General features: G+C 40.4%; 3 protein-coding genes across 5 annotated transcripts; 1 reads left to right on the top strand and 2 right to left on the bottom strand.

Moving 5' to 3' along the window:
* Positions 1–367: 367 nt before the first annotated feature.
* LOC100882662 (tRNA endonuclease ANKZF1) lies at positions 368–4,912 on the top strand. Its single transcript, XM_012283693.2, has 12 exons — positions 368–665; positions 862–1,068; positions 1,148–1,464; positions 1,624–1,738; positions 1,827–1,972; positions 2,047–2,272; positions 2,341–2,604; positions 2,676–2,882; positions 2,943–3,219; positions 3,296–3,437; positions 3,527–3,700; positions 3,764–4,912. Exons 1-12 carry the CDS (start codon positions 566–568, stop codon positions 3,935–3,937), a joined length of 2,349 nt encoding a protein of 782 aa, XP_012139083.1. The 5' UTR covers positions 368–565; the 3' UTR covers positions 3,938–4,912.
* On the bottom strand, positions 4,848–8,453 carry LOC143265215 (uncharacterized). Its single transcript, XM_076536014.1, has one exon. The coding sequence runs from the start codon at positions 8,451–8,453 to the stop codon at positions 6,597–6,599; it is 1,857 nt and encodes a 618-aa protein (XP_076392129.1). The 3' UTR covers positions 4,848–6,596.
* A 351-nt stretch (positions 8,454–8,804) lies between these two features.
* Positions 8,805–21,074, bottom strand: LOC100876163 (uncharacterized). Of its 3 annotated transcripts, XM_076536011.1 has the most exons (14): positions 19,781–20,438; positions 18,541–18,903; positions 15,300–15,567; positions 13,872–13,969; positions 13,019–13,171; positions 10,458–10,823; positions 10,253–10,381; positions 10,027–10,156; positions 9,816–9,938; positions 9,639–9,728; positions 9,459–9,582; positions 9,163–9,381; positions 9,005–9,096; positions 8,805–8,945 (listed from the first exon to the last, which is right to left on the bottom strand). In XM_076536011.1, the coding sequence occupies exons 2-14, from the start codon at positions 18,558–18,560 to the stop codon at positions 8,805–8,807; spliced, it is 1,953 nt and encodes a 650-aa protein (XP_076392126.1). In that variant the 5' UTR covers positions 18,561–18,903; positions 19,781–20,438. The 3 variants fall into 3 exon arrangements, with proteins under 3 accessions (XP_076392126.1, XP_076392128.1, XP_076392127.1); XM_076536013.1 differs by lacking the exons at positions 18,541–18,903; positions 19,781–20,438 and adding an exon at positions 20,456–21,074; XM_076536012.1 differs by lacking the exon at positions 18,541–18,903.
* Positions 21,075–21,088: the final 14 nt, after the last annotated feature.

The following is a 21,088-nucleotide window of genomic DNA, read 5'->3' as shown; positions in this document are numbered from 1 at the left end:
AATTAACCCGTAATATATCGTAATTTCATATTTTATATCTGTTCTATATCAATATTGATCCAACATTTGTAAAAGAATAGTATGTATATACGCACAAAGAATGATGTAAGCCTTTATCAGGGCTGAATTAAAATAAGATACTAAACGGATTTTTACTAGTGACATGTATTTGCCTATGTGAACTGTAAATATATGATTATATTATACACTTAATTTATTTTTCTGCTCTAACAGAAAAAATACATTTTCCATTTTAGTTCCGAATTAATGCTACTCGATGTAGCAATAAATTTTATATAGCTTATTTTGGAACCAAACTACTCCGTCCCTGAGCTGCCTAATTATCCGAATGTATTATACCCTTATGTGAAAAGGTTAGTAGAACGTTGTCGTTTGCAACATCATTCCACATCATTCTTAAACGAGCGATAGTGGCCTTGTCAACTTTTTCGTTCGTGCAGACTGTTAACTATTTCCGTATTTTTGTTCAGGAGTAATTGAATTCCCTTTTTCCATCGTGTTTATAAAGATATCTTTACTAAATACTGAAAGGTTACGATACAACATGGATCATCAAATGTTTAAAATATACAATCAGGAAGACTTTAACAGAATTACAAGAGGAATTAAAGTTGCACAATGCATGCAATCTCGATCGTCATCTGGTAATGATATTTAAAACATTCTATACTCTATAAAACATATGTATATTAATCAAGTACATTTTTCTTTACAAAAACACTTGTAACCGTTTTATTTGCCTATTATTAAATACTAATATTCGAAAATTAAATATTTAGAATGTATATATGTATGTTTGTAGAATTACAAAGCAACATTGTTAACGAGATATTATTTTAGTTTCAGAAACTGAAAAAGTATTACATCAATTAGATGACTTAGTTGTATCGGATTCCTTAAGTTGTTCATTTTGTAATACAATATTCGAAGATAAAGCACAACAAAGACTTCATTATAAATTAGATTGGCATCGATATAATTTAAAGCAGCGTTTGAACGGATTAAAACCTATTGGGGAAGATAAATTTAGTCTATTAGCCGACGAAGGTATCAATAAAATAATTATTAATTTGAATACGAATAAAATGATTTTAACGTGAAAAATATAGCATTATTCATATGGTAGGTGATGTTTCGAGTTTATCCGGAAGCGATGTTGACTCTGAAAACGAGGATGAGACATACGTTTCGGAAGCAGGTAATTCTCCTAATGGACATTTTGAGAGCAAAAACAGTGTTACGAAAAACAAGAAAACAGAGAAGAAAGGACGAAGCGCAGAATCAATCTCCGACAGTTCTGATACGGAACATTCTGATGAAACTGTGAAAGAGAAGAAAATTGAAACTTTATTGGTCACTGCTACCCGCCACTCGAAAGTTTTTTTCGAAAATGACGATGGAAATATATTCAGTATATACAGGTGTTTACTTCATAATAAAAAGGTCGGTTCATTTGTTTATAAACAAATAGCTTTCAAAAGAATTTTTTATAAGCTTAGACATTCTTGTCTATGATCTTATCTTGTAATTTGATCTACTTTGTTAGAATCACTTGGCGTTGTCTATACGTGCCAGATCAGGAGAGATGCAATTACATTTTAGGAAATTCCAGAGGTAGACAATGAGATGATTGCTCAAGCATTAGACAGTGGGAGGAAAACAACATGGACCGTTATCATGATCGGTGGAGGACATTTTGCTGCTGCTGTATTTCAAGGTATAAATTTTGATTTAGAACAAAACAAATTTAATGTCGTGTACGTAAGCGTTAATATATTTTGTCAGTTAATATTTTATTATCTTAGATGGAGAACCTATCGTGCACAAGACGTTTCATTCTTATACCGTAAGAGCTAAACAAGGATTTGCCCAAAGTTCACGTACAACGACTAATCACGCTAAAAGTGCTGGTGCTAGTTTACGCCGTTATAACGAAGCATCTCTTCTTCAGGTATTTCATTTATCGATGCGAAGATAAAACATTAAAGTCATAAACGTTTATTAAAACTTTCATATTTTTTTCAGCATGTACAGGATATACTCGAATCGTGGTCATCCCATATCAATAATTCCTCTCTGATTCTATATAGAGCAGTTGGACCATATAATCGTACTGTATTATTCGGAGGAAAAAATCCACCTTTAGATAAAAGCGATTCAAGATTAAGACCACTGCCATTTCCTACTCGTAGAGCAACATTTAACGAAGTGAAAAGGGTGTACGATATATTAAGCACTATGGAAATTTATGGTATGCAACCACTGTTGTGTCATAATACTTTGGTATATCTATATTTATTCGATAAACGTATATTATAGGTTCTGCGGCTGATTTCATAGATTCCTTTCCTATTTCACCGCGTCAGCCTCTAAGAAAGAAAATTTCAAAAGCCGATGTATCCGGTGAAACTTCAGAAAAGACAGAGAATGCAGAATGTGATTCTATTATTACTGCCAATAATTCCCAAGATAACGATAAAAGTAAAATACCTACTCAACCATCTCCCGAAAGACAGCATAGAAATTCTCGATCTCATATAGATCGAGCAAAACCAAGAAAGAGCCCGTGTCGTCCTTTACCAGGTATGAACTTTGAAGTATTTTACATAATTTACTGATACGGTAAATCATCAAATTTTAATCTTATGTCTTAGATATCGTGGCAAAGTTGGCACAGTCATCTTCAGAATCGGAGCTAGACAGTCAAATAGGTACTGTTAGCGTTCCGGTTGATGTGTCGCTAATCGAGCAAGAATTAGAAATAGAATTTAACGAACACCTACTAGCTTTTCAAGATACAGTACCAAGGTATATGAAAAATAAAAAATCTCGCCGTCAGAGAAAAAAAACGAAAAAAGATGGTGAGTTAGAGAAACGGGCGCAATGTTGTATGATGTATTAAAACATACAATCACTTTTAGATAACACAACGAATGAAGTGCTAACTAACGCCAAAATGAAGTTATGGTCAGCATGTAAATTAGGAGATAACGATTTATTGTTATCTATTATTGATGACCTATTAATTGAAGCAGAGAAGAGTGCAGAATTGGAGGAACAAAACAAAGAAGATACAACTGTTGAAACTAATTCGATTATACACAAAAATGATGTAATAAAATTGGTAAATGATCCTAACGAGGATGGTAATACAATGTTACATTTGGCAGCTCTTGGCGGGCATTTGAAATTAGTGTGGTATGTTGACGTTATTAATAAAATGGTTTTCTTTTTTCCTACGATGATATAGTTTTACTAAAGGATTTAATTTTAGGCGGCTACTGGAAATCGGATCTGATCCCTGTAACAAAAATAAGAAACTGCAAACTCCATACGCAGCGGCGAGCGATAAGGAAACTAGAAACGTGTTTAGAAGATTTATGAGTAGCAATCCTGACAAGTTCAATTACAGTAAAGTATGTATTTCTGATGCGAGGTTGTTGTTTCGTTAATGAAACGCGCGTCGATCGATACTTATAAAAGAATGCGTTTGTTCATTATTAAGTCTCAGATACCTGGACCACTTACCGATGAAATAGAGCAAGAGGAAGCCGAGCGAAAAAGACAATACCGAAAACAGAAACGAGAAAAAGAAAAACTGAAAAAGAAAGAATTTGAACTGAAAAAGCAAGAGGAAGATGCTAAACAGAGATTCCTTAATCTTAGCGACAGAGAAAAGGTAATTACAGTTATTAAGTCGCTGTAAACAATACTGTTAAAGCTTTGAAAATTTTTACCGTAGAGAGCATTAGCAGCCGAACAACGTATCGTGAAGCAAGGATGCGACGTGGTTTCACGATGTTTTCAATGTGCCGTGAATATGGTTGGTCAAGTACCTTTCGAATACAACTGCAATCGTTTTTGTTCCATGCCGTGTTTGAAAGAACATCGTCTACGCAACAAAGTTGTTACCTGATGTTATTCTACATTTGAAATTGCGATCGAGTTATACTTTCACAAGCTTACTATATGTATGTTGTCAATATGTATATACAAATTAAAATGGTAAAGTATGGTTTGTATGAAACTAGAATTAAATATCCTTATAATTTTCGGCAACAATAAAAAACTATTAGAATTTAGGTTGATTATCGTTAAGGTAACGTTCCTTTAATATCGATAATGCATATTTATTATTTAATTACGATGAAATTTCTTGCACATATTTTTAAACGTCAAAGAAAATTGTGAAACGGAACTTAACATACATAGAAGAATTTTTATATAATACATATATGCATTTGTGACGGTAAAGAAATTTATGTAATAAAATAAATTAAAATTTATCAATTTTATTCGTTGATTTTTTAGTTAAAAATTAATTGTAAATCGTAAGGAATAAGTAACGAATAAATAAGGAATAGTGAATGTTTTGCCTTGATCGCAATTCTAGTATATAACATATTTCGCTATGTTTATTAAACGACATACATAAATAGCCAATATTTTTTCTGTTTATAATAAACGGTAACTATATCTGTGGAAATATAATTCTACTATTCTAGTCGATAACTAGCATCGAAAGAAAACATGAATTTTTCAATATTTGTCCCGTACAATGATGAAAATAATTTTCACCAAGAAACGAGGTTCTACCATTCGTTATTTTCCAATTGGCAAATGTTGAAATTTGAAAAATCATAAATTTGTAAATTTATGTTCATCATACACTTGATCCCTTAAAAGTCTCTTCTCCTAAGTACATTCGGTTTTATCTAAGATTCTAAAGGAAGTGTACCGTGTATCCGAAGATAGACGCAGCATAGCCTCGCAGAGCTATAATACACAGCGGGATTTTATTTTATATCGATGCAAGAAAATGTACATTTTATTAGTAGAACTTGTATTTCTTATATTTTAACGAAATAAAAATTTCTTAATTATACGTATATACACTTTACGATAAACATAATAAAACGTAATTCTTAGTATTTACATGGTATTCTATTTTTAATCGAATAGAAACAATGCTCCTATTAAATTTAAATGAAAATAATATATGCATGTATTTTGAGATCCAACAGTCATTATACAACTATAAACACGCTTTCTTTCTTATTTTTCTGTTCCTGTATCGAGTACAATCCACGATGTTATATATACAAGCGAACAATCAAATACTTCGAAATTGGCATGTTCATTGTCGAACCGTGCTCTTAGGCTAATTAATTTATTTCCATTAGAGAGTGGACTAATCTGTATTCCGCGTATTTTGCTTTCGTTTTCGATCCGTTTATGCGTTGCTCTTGCTTTCGAGTCTTATTCATAAATAAGAGCAATGCACAAACATTCTTCGCTACTATTTCCTACTACATGTACATATTCTGATTGAACTGTGCGAAACAACTCTTACGAAGCAAGGTAGTATACGTATGTATATTGGAATTATAGTTACCGGTTAACTTGTCGATCACATAACACAACGGTCAATAATAGAATGAACAACAGGAATGACGAATAAATTGGGAAGCGTAGAAGATGAAAAGATCGCTCGGTATAGATATCGTGGCGTCGTAAGTTACCATCGCTTACAGGGGACATATTAGAAGCAATCAGAGCCGATATGCGCGGAACAAACGAATATTGGTTTATTACCATGTATGCTGGTACGCGAACGCAAGCATGGTACTTACAGTGGTATTCGTTGATCGATAACTATGGAGAAAGTATTAGTTTTTCGTAAAAGTCGTAACATTTGATCGGCTTAAGTACAGAATGTGTAATTTTTCGCTGCACCAATTCAATTTATAAACGTTATCGTAGTTAATTTACATTTTAGACAATACATATACGTAGACGTACAGTGTGTCCCATTTATTATGATGTCTTCGTAATTGTCAATGGTAAAAAAGTGACAGATTATAAAGGATTTTTTCTGCCGTTACTATTTAATTTAACTTCTCCAGATCGAGTGAGGGTTATAACTCTCGGACGGCGCATCAATACAGCACAGCAATAACACGAACATAACTTTATATCCTATTTCAGTTTGTAGTTTTTAGACCAGTGATGAACAGACGAACTGTCCATCGAAGAGCTTACGGGTATCGGCACGTACACTTAGGATCTAGGAAGAGTTAGAGGGCACCACAGCGCGAGCGTATTCTGGGTTCATCTAATAGAGGGTCTGCAAAGAATTCGGAGAGGTGTGGCTTTAGGTCGTTAGGTATCGAGATCTTCTTTAACCGACACAACAGCGCGAAGTGCCGTGCATACAAGCGCTTGCAAATTCTTCTCCTTCTTATCTAGCTGTACTGTTCCGTAATAATTACCAACTACGATTTCCAAATAGCATGTTATAAGGCCGAGATAGATAATCGTCTATTTCCCTCGTTTCTCGGGTCGGTTCCGATGCCACGAATCACGCTCCAGTTAGAACAGAGATCAATGGCCCAAGGCCTAAGGAATATCCAAAGGGAGTCTCGAAGCGCATTTATGCGTGTATGTACATACGATTGTTGGCTCTTGATGTTAAAATTTCAATTGGCTGTTTCGACATGACGCGATAAAAAATCACGAAAATCTAGAAAGATTAGAAGGAGACACTCGATTAACGCGACACTTGTTACGTTCATTTAAATGGACGTGGAATCATCAGAGTCCGTATCTTCGCATTCGTCTCCGAAGAGTCTTTGAATACCGTCTCCATCTGGCCAACTGTTTTCGATTTTCACCTCGTATCTATTCTCTTGAATCTTGTTCGAAGGAACAATTCTAACGTAGGTGTTTTTCATGTTTTTCAATTCAGAGTGTAGAACGGTGTTTCTCGGTTTTGGACTTCTTTCGCCGCTGCTCACCGACTTCGAACGAACCTTTTTCGTGACCTTTTCGCCATCCACCGATTCCAACGAGCTTTTCCTACGGCTATTCTTACGATTAGCTTTCTCTTTGTTTCCGGCAGCTCGTCTGGCAACTTTCGGGCTTTCGTTTTCCAAGTATTTCCTAATCCATTTCGGCGCCTCGCTCGAGTACGAGGACTTTTTCATGTACTTTGGACTTGCCATTATCATGGGCACGTCGGTTTCGATGACCGTCGTGATCACCTGTTCGTTCTCGTCAAAGTTACTCTCTAGATATTTCTTCTTCGGTATCACGGACACGCTCACTTTACCAAGAATCGAGGAATTATCATCCGTGCTCTCGTACGTGTACGAATAGTGTTTCTGAATGTGTTTAGGTTCGTCGTTGACGATATCGACGATGGTTCGCGAATTGGATATCTCGTTCTTACGATTCTCCTCTTTTTCGTCCCTTCTGAATCGTTCGAGAGCTTCTTCGAACAAATGTTTAGGTGACTTTCTGCCAAAATCGAGAGGTTTGATCGGAGAGATGAGACTCTGTCTGAGATTACCGGTGATACTGTGCCTTTGTCTCGTCGGTGGATCCAGTAATCGACGCAGACTCGAATTCCTTATCTCAGGCACCGACATCCTTTCTCTGGTAGGAACTGGCGAAACCGATCTTTCAAGTTTACCCGTCGTTTGATTCTTTTGTTGCGACACGTTCCTCGTCGTTGTCTTCGTCGTCATCGTCGTCGTCGTCGTCGTCGTCGTCGACGTCGTCGTTGTCGTCGTCGTTATCGTCGTTGAAGCGATCGAGGTCTTTCTGTTCAGCTCGATAGATAAAAATTGTCTTTCGCTCGATGGTAATATGGGAGTAGCACTCGCTACTAGGACGCTCCCGAGTCCTTCCCTGGTCGGACTCCTGTTTTTCGTTATCGGAATAGTCGTTTGCTCGTCGATTTTTGGCTGTTGATGTTCGCTAATGGGGGAACTCGCGATCGGTAGCAACCTGGATCGAGTTATATCCTGGTTCTTCAACTGGCTGTCTAAGCTGAATCTCTGCTTCGGAGTGCCAGCTATCAGTTTCAAATCGTTTTGCGTTTCCAGCTCGGGTATCGAGAATCTGTCTCGATTGAATTTCGTTGCGGTAGATTCTTTAAGATTCCTGTACTTGGACCCGATGTCCAACTGAGAGAGACGTTCCCTCTTGCTTACCGGTATAGCGGGAGAAAATCTTTTGTGCTTGACAGTCGGTGGAGAGGGCGAGTGAAAGACCATCGTGGGTAAAATGAACTCTTTGCCCGTGCTCAGACAAGGTTGGGATAATCTTTGTTGACCACGGCCAGGGTGGTAGTCCCCACTGACCAGAGTCGGCTGGGAAAGACGTTCTCGTTTGGTCGGCACATCGTGGCGTAGAGCGAATCGTCGCACGTCCGGTTGTGACAGTCTCGCAGAGCTATGATCCATCGTCAGGCTCCCTCTTGAGCTACCACCGAATCCTTGCACGCTAGGAGCCGACAGTCTCTCTTCCTCGTTGATGCTGTTATCTCCGGAGGCTGCTCTAAGACTGGTGTACGACAACCGTGAGCCACGGTTCATTCCGGCAAAATTGATGCCGCTGAAACTGGAGTTCAGGGTGGGTTGGGACATCCTTATACGCCGATCGGGAGAGCCGCCGGATCTTCGGTCGTACGATATCAGAAGAGTCGGTAGATTCGGTTGGGAGTAACGACTTCGTTGACTAGCGGGGGAATAGCTCGGTGGACAAGGCGTCGTCGAATGCGTACCCTCGTACGTCACCGAGTCTTGTGATTCGATACTGGACTGCGACTGAGGCGGCGCTTTCACCGGTGTGATGTGAAGATTCGGATGGGACAGTCGATTCTTACGACCTTGAGTAGGTTTCTTCAAGTGGTCGATGAGGTTGGGTTGCGACAAACGAATATACGGAGTAGGAGGTCGGTTCAGGTACCAGAGGTCCCTTCGGGAGTACGGTTCGCATCAGATGGTACCCTCCTCTCGTAAACGACGTATGAAGACCGGTCGTACATCTTCGAAGAACGACGGTAAGTCCAGTTCCGCGGCTCGAGCGATTCCACCGTCTTTGCACTCCAACCAATAGGTGTCCATCAATCCTTTGCCCTAAATAAACGATTTCGTTAGATAGCTGGTCGGATCGATTAATGATAGAAAGCCGTTACCTTCACGTCCACCAAACCTCTATGCGCGATCTTAAAACCGCCGACGGCGTCCAGAGCCTTTTTCATTTCCAGACTGATGTGTATTCGCAGAGCTTCGCGCGAACAAATCGACGATTAACGTTTGTTAGATAATGTAAGAAACATAGACGAAGATGTACCTTCACCGGTCGATTCCATTCGGCTGGCCGTGTTCACCGTGTCACCGAACAAACAATAACGAGGCATTTTGCTTCCAACGATCCCAGCGACCACGGGTCCCGTGTGGGCTCCGCTTCGTATCTGAAGACGTTCGCCCGGTCGTTTCGGCACTTGAAACACCGACGATGCTGCTAGAAGATCGAGTGCCATCGTCGCTATTTCGGACACGTGTTTGTCACCTTTAAAAATGTGACACGTTTAAGACAACGACGAGATAACTAATACATGATATAACGTACGAGGAGATTTTTCTTACCGTTTCTAACTGGTAAACCGGAAGCAACCATGTACGAGTCACCGATCGTTTCGACTTTGTATACGTCGTAACATTCGATGCGAGCGTCGAACAGTTTGTAAATCGAATTTAGAAACGTGACAACCTGAAAGAGCAAGATCGTTTGTAACTAATGCCACTTACAGAAGTAACGGCACTTACTTCTAGGGGAGTGTTTTCGGCAGCTATCTCGGTGAATCCAACGATATCGCTGAAGTACACGGTTACAGCCTCGTAATATTCTGCCGGCACCTTTAGCACCAGTAGAAAATACTTTAATCACACAAACTTCGAGTAAGTAGACACAAACTTCGAGTGAGAGTTCCGAGTTAAAAATACCTGTTGAGTTTGTTTCAATTGTTGAGCAACGCTGGGTGGTAACATTTGGAAAAGCAACGTGTCGCTCTTTCCTTTCTCTTGTTTAAGTTCTCTCGCTTTTTGTGTCAAATTAGCTGCATACATCTAGGATTTTCCAACGATATCCGTTATATTTTTAAGCGAAACCTTATATATTTCAAATATATAACTAACAATCAGTTTATATATTTACTTGTATAGTTGCAACCGCGCTCTGTATTAATAATATTATGATAGGAGATATGATCAACACCAAGACGAGAATGGCTATTCCAGCGACCTGTTTGTTACTCGCATCTTGCAGCGCCGAGTTCACGTAATCCCTGCAGAGAAACACGATATAATAATATCGTACATATATATATACATGTATACGTATAATAAAATGAAAGGAAGAATCAACGTAGAAGAAAATCTACCTAATCATGTGACGTAATTCTCGCTGAAGTTTACGTAGCTCGTCCACGTAAGTTGCCATCGAATCGAAATAAGCGATCGCATCGTCCACGCTCGGCTCCCTTTTTTGATTCCGAAGAATTTCGTCTCGTCTGCAAAATACATTTAGTAAGCTAAATCCGAACGTACTCTTTCTCCTGCCTGTCGATCGATAGTGTACTTACGTACCTAGATTTAATTCTACCATAGTCTGGCATGGTACGAGTGAGTTCGGCATAAAAATGTTTTAGAGAAGGCACGTATGTGAGAGATCCACTGAGAAGATCACGTCCAAGAGCTTCGTGGCGTACGTAGCTGACATAATTTTCCCCGCCAAGAATTCCACGTCCAAAGTAATTGATTCCGTAGACGGAAGCGATACCCAAACTCTCGATGCTTCTCAGTAAATTTTTAAAAGCAATCAGATATCTCCAAACTCCGCTGTTATCTGTTTCTTTGATCTGATTAGTCAGGTGGTCCAGCATAGCCGCGTTCACGCTCGTATACCATGTCATCACTTCGGTAATACTGCTCTCTTCCGAACTTATCTTCTGCCTGAAAAACGGACAACCTTATCGCTTCCGCGTTTGATTAGCAGGGAAGAAGCCCTTACTTCTAGAAGCCCAGAAGAAGACTATTGATCGTTATATCGAATGGAATTTCGATTCGAGAAATTATAGAATCAGGTCGAATCGAATGAACTTTTAGTCAGGAGCAGCACGGTAGTTGTAGAGAATGACAAAGAAAAACTAGACGGTGTGGTGCGGGAGGTGGGGAGGGAGAGATGGGCAGAAGGGTCTAAAAATATTGTCTACTGCTCCAAATGGGCGACCACGCGCTCATGTGTGACAACCTCATCCATTGCTCGTAAAGGTAGTTCGACAGGGAAGACCGAACAACGACAGAGGTAAAATAGGCTACGATTTCTCGTCGAAGGACTCGTAATTCGCTCGTCCGCGACCACTTCGAACAAATTCTACTACGATCGAGTAGAATGATTTCATTCGAAAGTACTAAATCATCGGAGAACGAAAGATTACTAAGAAAAATTGAAGCGTATAGGTGCGTAGCTTTTTTTCGTCGAGCAGACTAATCGGTTAAATAGGTAGGCTAATAAATTTCGATCGATCGCGATCAAAGATTAATAGAAGAGGCGTTATTTTGTCGTTCGTTCTATCCGTGTCATCTTTGTCAACCGTGGTAATACATTGGCTGGAAGACGAAGAGGATTGTTAGCGCCTTGTTACCGGTGCTGGTGCTCCTGCTGACAGAAATGCCTCCCATTATCCGACGTATGCTCGTATAATACCTCGCGCGAAAGCAACGAGTTCGATCGATGGAGAATTTTCTGGATAATAACGTTTCCCCTTTTCGTATTTCGATGTTTTCTTCGCTCGAAAATTATCTTTCGCGATCTTAGTGTGTAGCTAACGGTATATCTTAAAATGGTTAAAGAGGCGAGGAAGAGAGGCATAAAAGAGAAGCAGCAGGGGGAAGCAAAGATGCGTCCAGCCGATAATTGTCGTAACAACTTGAAAATCAGTTAGTTTTCCACTCGACTAAACTTGAAAACGGTTATTCGAGTGTCGATAACGCAAGCGAAGGCCTACGTGGACTGGAAATCTTCCACCGCATTAATTTCGACGAGAAATATAACCCCTTTAATTGGTGTCGTTTGCGGACCAGATTTCGTTTTATAACCACCGTGATCTTCGGTTAGGTTACTCGTATCTCGAAAAGATTTGCGCTATTAAAGCGATAAAGTTCACGATTCTTCGGATCGTTACATAACGAGTATAACGCTATTTACTATTTTCGAATATCATAACAACTACTATCGATAGTCGACTAACAACTTTTCAGAGTGTAGACTCTACAGCGCGTAAAGAGAATCAAAAAGCGGAAGCAACACTCGATTCTATGGAAAGTTACGAGGGTCGGGCATTCGTTCCGACACTTGTTGAATCTCCATTCATTCTCGAACCGATTACTCTTATTTCGTTTTTCACCGATCGAAACTTTGCCCTTTCACCAAATCTTCTTTGGTCTTTGGTTCTTTCTATCTATTAAATCCGGTAGCTAGAAAACTCGGCTATACTTCTATTCGAAACGCCGATGCATTAATTAGAAGAAAAGTAATTTTATTAAAAGTAACGTTTGTTAAAACGCGATTGTCTTATTATTAGTGCAGCGTTCTTATTACACATCGACCGATAGATATTTTGTCGCACCGCGTCCACAAAAATCTTTCCGAGCTCCGAACTTCGAGATAGACGGAACAATATTAATGTTATTTCGATCGGGAATATTTTTGTGGAAGTCACGTTTTTCATTTGCTCGACTTTCTCGTAGAGCACGTACACCGATAAATCCATAAAAGTGTACCACATATCGGTGCAGAAGTATCGCGAAGATTCTTTTCCGTTACATGCCAACAACTCGAAAGCCAAGAGTGTTTCGTACGTATCGAGAACAGAATCGAACTTGAAAGTTTTTCATCGAATCCAGTTAACGATTACAGTTTACACACGGGACGTAATTTTGTCCTCTTTTGTCCGTATAGAGTATCGGTTAGTCATTTTATCGTTTCGCGATCGATGCGTGCGAAGAAAGTTATAGGAGGGTAATTAAAGTTAAAAAAAAAGAGGAAGAAAACGTCAGATACATAAAGGAACCTTCTGACGTCATTATAAACACGTGGACGAGTATCGAGAGTAACGGGAGAGGGTATTTGCTGATCGATTCGTTACCTGAAATCCTCGAGGCGTGCTTGGAAGGCCTCTTTGCTGACCACGTCATAGGTTTGCGTCTTGCTCTCGTCCCTCGGTACCGAGACCAGGGGCCACGTAGTCATATTATGAAGAGCTTGATCGGTTATGGCGAACCTCTGCGTCAAGTTCGACCTTGAAAAGATGCAAAAGACCGTAGCTTATTAGCGTTGCGTCGATAAATCAATGGGAAGAGAGGGATGGATTTATTTATTACGTTTTCCCTCTAGTCGATCGCGTCGACTAGTTAACAAACTAGTTGACGTTTTCGAACTGGTTCACTGGGATTATATTTAAAAGTTTTTGTTAATATTTCATAGAGCGTTTCCCTTGGCTTTAATGGAAGAACCGAAGCGGAAGGGTCAGGTCAATATGTCACGTTTCGCTGATCATACGCCTTTAATCACTGTCTTCGAACCTTGAATTTACGAGTGTCAGTGATTGGAGGTCGAAGCTGGCTCGCGTCGTGCTTATTCGCGAAGCAAACAACGAACCTTTTGCTTCTCCTCGATTCTCTTCTAGTTCCTAACAACGGTAAGCTTCTCGAATCGATGTTAGAAAAGTAATAAAAGCGAATACTACGTATTTCGAAGTAACTGTTTACGCATTCTCTAACGTTGTTTTCTCGAAATGCTAAGAAAAAAGCGTATCGCCTCGATGCGATGGTTCGATTAGAGAACACCCTGTTGCCCATCTGTTTTCATTCCTTCCCGTTCGAAAGGCTTTGTCTCTGAGTCACGTATATCGAGAGATCGAAACGCTTCCATTGAACAGCGAAATCGTGTTTGCGCTATAATTTTCCTTCCTTTTTTCCTAAAAACATACATGAAAGTACCTCAGAGTGCTGCCGTTTGTGTAAATGAAGAACGCAACCTCGGATCTTTCCAATTGCATCCGTGTGACAACTTTGCCCAAATCCGTTGCGATCGTCACCTGTGAACAGTTGAAAATTCTCTTAAAAATTTACGCAGCTATGAAATTTACCAACGGGGATAAAATTCCGCCCCGCGCGGAATTTCCTTTTATGTTAAATACTTATTAAAGCTTTTACGAGCTAGTGTACGACTAGTACATTTCTGTTTAGCCACGAGTCCAAATAACTATTATTCTCCCAGTTGCTCCTGGCTCGGAGACAGAAGAATCATAGAATTTATTCGTTTGTTCGGTTTTCCATTTGAATTAGAATGGGCGCGGCAAAGAGCAGTAATTCGAACGGATACTGCCGCAATGGCAAACACCGAAGACGATGGAAGACGACGGAGGACGAAGACAAGTAACGTGGAGAACATTCTGTTCGTCAAACTAGTAATTCGAGATTGGTGCGCTCGAGGCTACCGATCTGTTTCGACGAATTTCGATCAGATTCATTGTCGGTGAAAAAACACGGTGTTCTCTACTGTAATAGAAATAACTATCGATAACCAACGATTCTACAGTAACACAATACGTTGGTCATCGATAAAAGCGCTTCAGTATTGTTTCATGGTGTGTCCAGTTGTTCACAATGGTGCTTGGTTTCTCGAGATCGCTTCTCGAGAATAGATTGGATTTCAAAGGATGCTAAGAGCGGTACAATCGTTTCTATGACACAGTGGCACAATTCGGCAAAAACTACGAGGAAATGATTTTATAGCGTCGATAAAAAAAATGATGTAGAAGAAGTTTTTAAAATTGTCTCGTCGAAGAATTTCGGCTGGTTCGTTACGGCGACGCGATAAACTTATTCGGAAGAAAATGATATTCTAAGGCTGGGGGGGATCGAACCCTCCGATAGAACTCGATGAAATTTAACGTTTCGTCAACAAAGGACCGATGGTTACGTAAGCGAAAGGGGATCGGCGAGCAACGATGTTTAAAATTTCCATACCGGAATCAAATGGAATAAGATTCGATTAGTAGCCGATGATTAGACATTTTCAATATGTCTCTTGAAAGAAGCGAATTTCATAGCACGCGCATTCTAGCTATGGTCAAACGGACGACCGCGTAGGTGTGGTTAGATGTTGACTCGTTCGTTCGTTGCTTTTAGACGGTTCATCGATCGGTCGTTACTGAATCATACGTGCCCGACCTAATTGCGTTGTTTGCATAATTACGTATTCGTTAGGAAAAAATAGAAGACGGAAAACGCTACCGGGTTTAATCTCGCGTTCGTACATGTATACCGTCTATGTTAAGAAAGACACGAGTAGACTTTCTTTGCGCGAAGTTACGTGTATGGAAAGGGACGTTGACCATAGAAAATATACAACGTTCGAGTCACCTGCGTTTCAATGTCGGACACCTCCTCCCGATAGATCAGTATGTCGTGCAGGCTAATGGACGTTTGGACGATCAACGCTAGGATGGGTATGAACAGCAACGCAAGCATCCGTAACAGTTGAATACGTCGTCCACGTCGGTCTGCCGGATCCGTGGCACGTGCCCAGCAGGACTTCTTTCTATTCGCCTTGATCGCCGAGACATCGTCCGACGACAGGCTCCTCACCGAGCTTACTTCCGCCACGCATGACCCATTACGCGGTGACATGCTGAAATCATTTCGAAACTTGGCTGAATATAGAACCGTGACTGGAACCTGTTGCCTAATCTCTTCTTCTCGCATGTCCTAGCGATTTTCCAACTTTCCAAATGATCGCCTATGCAACAACGATTAGCCTACAAGACGAAAGTACTTGAAATTACTAAGAATTAGTAATGATAGATGTACGAGAAAGGGACGGAAGGACTACATTCGGTTAGCGAACTATTAAATCGCTCGAGTCTACTTATGCCTAAACGATGCAGTACGTGCAAAGCAGGGCAAGCATTGTAATTAAACTATGCGAGCTATGTTACACTTAACTACATTAAAAGGAGACTATTTAAGCCCAACCGCGTGACATACAAGGGCCATTCTTTAACCGATCAAAAGTTAACCGATCGAACGTTTGACCCGCGAGAATAGAGTACGAGCAGTTCGGATGTTGGTGCGCGCCTGCGAAACTTGTACTTGTCTATCGAGGAGCGAGCAGAAATTTAGTGCGCGAGGGAAATGTCAGCCTTCCGGTTCTTTAAACCGACAACCATTCATATTGTAACCTTTATTAATATCAATTCTACATTCTACGAACTATCTAAAATAGTACACGTCTTCGACCCAGTCAATTTATAATTATATCGATCTCTATTCGATTCATCGAGGAAATGAAACGATGGAATAAACGAAGCGGCGTCACGAAGCGGCAGCGCGAAAGAAGTCTAAAGAAAATCAAACGTCCAAGAGGAGGATCGAACGGAATCCACTTGGGTTGAATAGAACGCTTGATTGTCAAAAGGTGTACATTCAGAGAGAAATTACCAAGTCCGCTGTCGTTTCTTATCCCTTACACCTTACAATCAGCCCACCAAACGTTCGCGATCGCTACAATTTCTTTCTTTTCTTTTTTCCCTTTTTATCATCGTTACCTTCGATGATAAACAGCACCTAACAAATATTCGCGACAAAATTCAATAGGAATTTTACATCGCCTGTACACCCTATAGAGTCGATTAATATAAGAGTTACGGATAGCCGACGCGAGTAATCTAACGAAACGATATAATGCACCTATTAATTAACACGCGTTACTAAATTTTCTACGTTCCCTTATCGCGTCGGTTGAGTTTTCGCCACGGAAGTAATATCGTTCGAAATAGATCGAAGGTATAGACGCTTCGAAAGACATCGTAGTTTATGCTGTTTACCCGCGGTAGCTACTTTGCACAGTGGTTAAAGGAAAAAGACTCGAGGACAGAAAGATAGAACGCAAACATTCGAGCGAGCGTGTAAAAGGAACATTATGTATTAGCGCGAATGAACACGGAGATATCACGCGATTAATTAGTCGCCATAGATGGTCAACCGTCTCTCGGGATCCAGGAACACGTACTTACTTGGGCGTTCGAACTCGATCGATTCGAAAGACGGGGGGTCCACTTAACGTATAATTTTTATTTTACGCGCCCCGTTTACGTACACCTCGCAGAGCGAATAAAGTTACATATTATCCGATCGTCAATATATTCCGATCGTTTTAAGGTAATTGTACCACAGACATAGACTTTGAATAAAAAATAACGCGTATCCAAGGTTTTTGCCCATCCACCCCTTTGAATGTTGTCGCTTCGACGACGATCGGAACAACGCGATGCAAGCACGCGCTACAGAGAGAGAAAGAGGGAGAGAAATAGAGATAGATATATATATAGAGAGAGAGAGAGCGCAAGCTGCAATTAATGAACCACAGAGGAGCCGTCCCTCTACTGTCCCATACTTGTCGCAGGAGGCAACGCGCCATTAGATTATGCACCGCCACTGTAGTGGTTTATTGCCATGTTACTACACGCGATGCAAAGGGGATCCACATTGTACGAAGGAATCTTGTCGCAAGCTTCTAAACGGAACCTCGCTGCAACGAAATATTCCTGATAATTTTCACTATTCGATCCAGACTTAGAGCGCTGAATCGGATCTGAACCTGACGAACGCGAATCGAAAAATTTCCCTACCATTCTAATGTATCGTTACTTCTAATCTTCCGATTAGAAATGGCCGTCCGACCAGGTACTTGATACAAATACGGGACAGAAATAATTTCTATGTAGATAAGCTAAGGGATAGCAGATGTTCCGCTTTCGTTTAATACATATTATCGATAAGAGAATTCCTTATAATAGCGGATGATGGACCCCTATGGAAATTCAAGCATCGGCCTGCACGTAACGTGGTACCGAATGTGCCCAACACGCCGCGCCGCTTTGGATCGCAAGGTGATAGCGAAACTTAATAATTGCGACGTGGAATTTCAGCGGATCCACGAGTCCAACGACGTTCGAAGATCTGATCGAAAACCGATAAAGATTCCCCCAAGAAGAGAGCTCTCGAATCGAAAGTGACACGCGTTTAACGAACAACGACGATCCAGCCTCGTAGAAGATGAAACCTTCTCTTAGATAGGGGGAATCCAATCCCTACCAAAACGAATATTTACTTAATTCTAGCTCGCATAAGCCTGGTAACCGCTGAAAAGTCATGAATCGAGGCTGTGTAGCCATGGAGTGGAGAGGCTCGCTAATCACGGGGGTGATTAGGTATCTTGATCGATTCTAAAGAAATCTATTTTTATCCGTTGAACGCTACGGATTCAACAGGTTCTAGACTACTCGCGTAGTATCTTTGCATCGAAAGCGAACGTTTACGAACGAGGAGCTAATGGCCTTTGACTAAAAGTAGTTTCTCGTACTCGTTGAAATCAGCGGAGAAGATTCGTGGAAATCGTATAGACGCGACGGTTCTGTCAAGATGGCGACAGTGGCCGCCTGTGGTTGTGCACCGCGCCGGTTTGCCGAAGAAAAGCTGAACAACGGCTAAAAAAGCGTAACAACAGTGGTCAGGTGCAAAACGCGTAAGCATCGGTTTTAGCCGATACGACGAATTGGTCGGTAGCTAACGGATAATCGCATATAAGCCTCGATATACTCACTCGTTTTGTATGGTGAGCATGACACTGCAGGGGCCACACGGTGTCCACCCTCACCTCGCCGCGAATCTCTCGCGATTCGATGGATAAGACTTCGGGCCTGAATGGCTTAGGCACAACCAGGCGTATTATCTCATAGAGGAGGCTGCTCTCTCTGTCCATTCAGTCTCGATATAAAGGTAGGGGCGGGGAAGGGGCTCGTATAAAACCCATCTCAATGGCAACGACTACAAATAATCTACGAGCTGCAATCTTACGTATGTATGTACGTACAGGGTGACGAGGAAATAATGCTCGCGGCTTACAGACATCTTGCTCTTCTATAATCTCGTCGAGACTCGTTCTTAGTGTTCTCGCATAAATTCGCTATAATAATTATACATATATTCGATGAGAGTACGCACTCGTGCTCTCGAAATTTCAAATTAATTTCAAAATAAATTCGTTATCGAGGTATTAGTTCGGAGCAATAGGACATTATACAGATACAATTTAGTTTATTCTAAATTGTATCTTATTTATTCTAAATTCTTTACTTTTTACACCATAAGTCTCCGTAAACCACCACCGATACTTTTCTAACATCTTATAGACTATGCACCTGTCTGTACAGAAGACACGATTAATCTCTGCCTTGTTGATTCTAATTGTTCGAAATTCCTTTCATTTAAAATACTTTAAACTTTCAACGATTTTGCACGCCTTTAGGATTCCATTAAAATTAACCGTTAATTGCCCAAAGAAATATCTCTACCTGCGCCAAAATGACAACTAATTCATTCGACTCGGATCTACGATACCTGATCGACTTTCGATTCCAATATATCGGAACAGTACACGATCGTGAGGCATCGCTTTCGTGCATCGAGTTCGGATTGAAATCTGCATACTCTATACATATACATATAGAATCGGAATAATTCAAACGTTTATGATAAAGTGCTTAAAAACATAACGATACTTTTAAATCGTACTGGTAATAGCATCATAAAACATAAAGCGACTTTAGGATCCAGTTGAAATATTTCGACGCTTAAATCGATCGCGTTCAATTGATCGTAGAACGAGATCAGGTAAACTCGTTGTTCGATTACGCTAACGTCTGGAATAGATGCATGCGAAAGAGTAATTAGTAAGGACAGATGTTAGAAAAGAAAAAGAAAAAAAAGAAGGAAATGAATTTTTGGGTTCATGTGAAAAAGGGCACCGATCGATGTACACTGATAGAATATATTGTTCTTACGCGTGTTTAAACGAGGACCACGAGAGACACGTGGTTGAAGGCACGAGGACGTTCCTCTCCTGTAGCTTGCCTCTTTCTTTCGATTTTCCTTATACTTCTCCTTACACCTCTCTCCTTATACCTTCTTCTTTTCGTTTATCGCGTGACTACACCGATGTACCGACGATTCGATCGATCTCTGTCGATAATCTCGAATCTTGCTTTCGTATTTATCTATCGTGTAACGGTATTGTTCGATTCGAACACGAGTTTCGATTCGAATAGTTATGTCCCTCTTTTTTCTACGATGACCATTCGAATCATCGAAATGCGATGTTCTTCAATTTTTCTTCTTCCTTCTTTTTTCGAAAAAAGGTCTGTTTTGCAGGGACGCAGCACGTTCAACGACCGATCAACGGATACGGAAGTGTACACGCGATTTCGGACGAATAAAGCGACGCGAAAGAGGCAGAAGAGCAAACAGGTGTTCCCGCATGAAATGCGCGACCGCATACTGGCGATGCGATCCGGGAACGCTGATACGCGATAGACTCCGATGCTTCGATGTCCAATGCGCATCCACAACCCTACCGAATACCTTCGTACTCCAACCCTCTGTTGTCAACTTTTCTCGTGAAAACGATTCGGAGCAAAACCGGACCGGAATAACTGAAAATACTTCGTGTATCTAAATACCTTGTCTTTTTCTTCTCTATTTCACCAGTTGCCAATTGTTTATTGTATCGAACATGTACGTTAGAGGTGCAAGGATTGTCCCGAATGTCGAGAGCCGAACTTCGAGACAGAAGATAAATCGAAATTTCGATGCTCTGATCTCGCTCGAAATGCTTTCGAAACTTTTCGAACCTCGAAAGTCGATTCGATCCGTCGGCATACGCGTTCGATTTGTTAAACGTTAGGTTATATCTGACTTCGAGCTAGATCGATAAAAATCGAATCTGCTCGGTTTCCTATTACAGGATTCTACTTATCATACGCGCTTTCAAGCAAAGAATATAGAACTGTCGAATAACGCTATATTCGACACCGTCTCCCTTTCTCTTTTCCCTTGATAATACTCGATACAAACGAGTAGGTTGACAAAAATTACCGTTTACAAAAACGATAGTTTGTAAATTCACAGTTTTAGAATTTTACCACTTCGCAACTTCGAAACATTCCAATTTTTTAACTTCGCCACTTTGGGATTGTGTATTCCGGATTTTTCAAACTTCGAAATGTTGCGATTACGAAGAACCCGCGATTCTATTCGATTAATTATTAATACAAAATTTGATAAGAAATAATGGTATGATTAGAAATTTACTT

Source organism: Megachile rotundata, chromosome 10 (assembly GCF_050947335.1).
Source record: "Megachile rotundata isolate GNS110a chromosome 10, iyMegRotu1, whole genome shotgun sequence".
NCBI classification, from domain to species: domain Eukaryota; kingdom Metazoa; phylum Arthropoda; class Insecta; order Hymenoptera; family Megachilidae; genus Megachile; species Megachile rotundata.
This window is presented reverse-complemented; position numbering and strand designations above follow the sequence as displayed.

Excerpts from the sequence above, each read along its gene's own strand:
- LOC100882662 (XM_012283693.2), top strand. The coding sequence starts at position 566 with ATGGATCATCAAATGTTTAAAATATACAATCAGGAAGACTTTAACAGA. Across the intron at positions 666-861 it reads GCAATCTCGATCGTCATCTG|TTTCAGAAACTGAAAAAGTA; the intron begins GTAATGATATTT and ends ATATTATTTTAG. Across the intron at positions 1,465-1,623 it reads GTTTACTTCATAATAAAAAG|GAAATTCCAGAGGTAGACAA; the intron begins GTCGGTTCATTT and ends ATTACATTTTAG.
- LOC143265215 (XM_076536014.1), bottom strand. The coding sequence starts at position 8,453 with ATGTCCCAACCCACCCTGAACTCCAGTTTCAGCGGCATCAATTTTGCC.
- LOC100876163 (XM_076536011.1), bottom strand. The coding sequence starts at position 18,560 with ATGCTCACCATACAAAACGA. Across the intron at positions 9,583-9,638 it reads CCGAAAACACTCCCCTAGAA|GTTGTCACGTTTCTAAATTC; the intron begins GTAAGTGCCGTT and ends TTGCTCTTTCAG. Across the intron at positions 9,097-9,162 it reads AATGGAATCGACCGGTGAAG|CTCTGCGAATACACATCAGT; the intron begins GTACATCTTCGT and ends GTTCGCGCGAAG.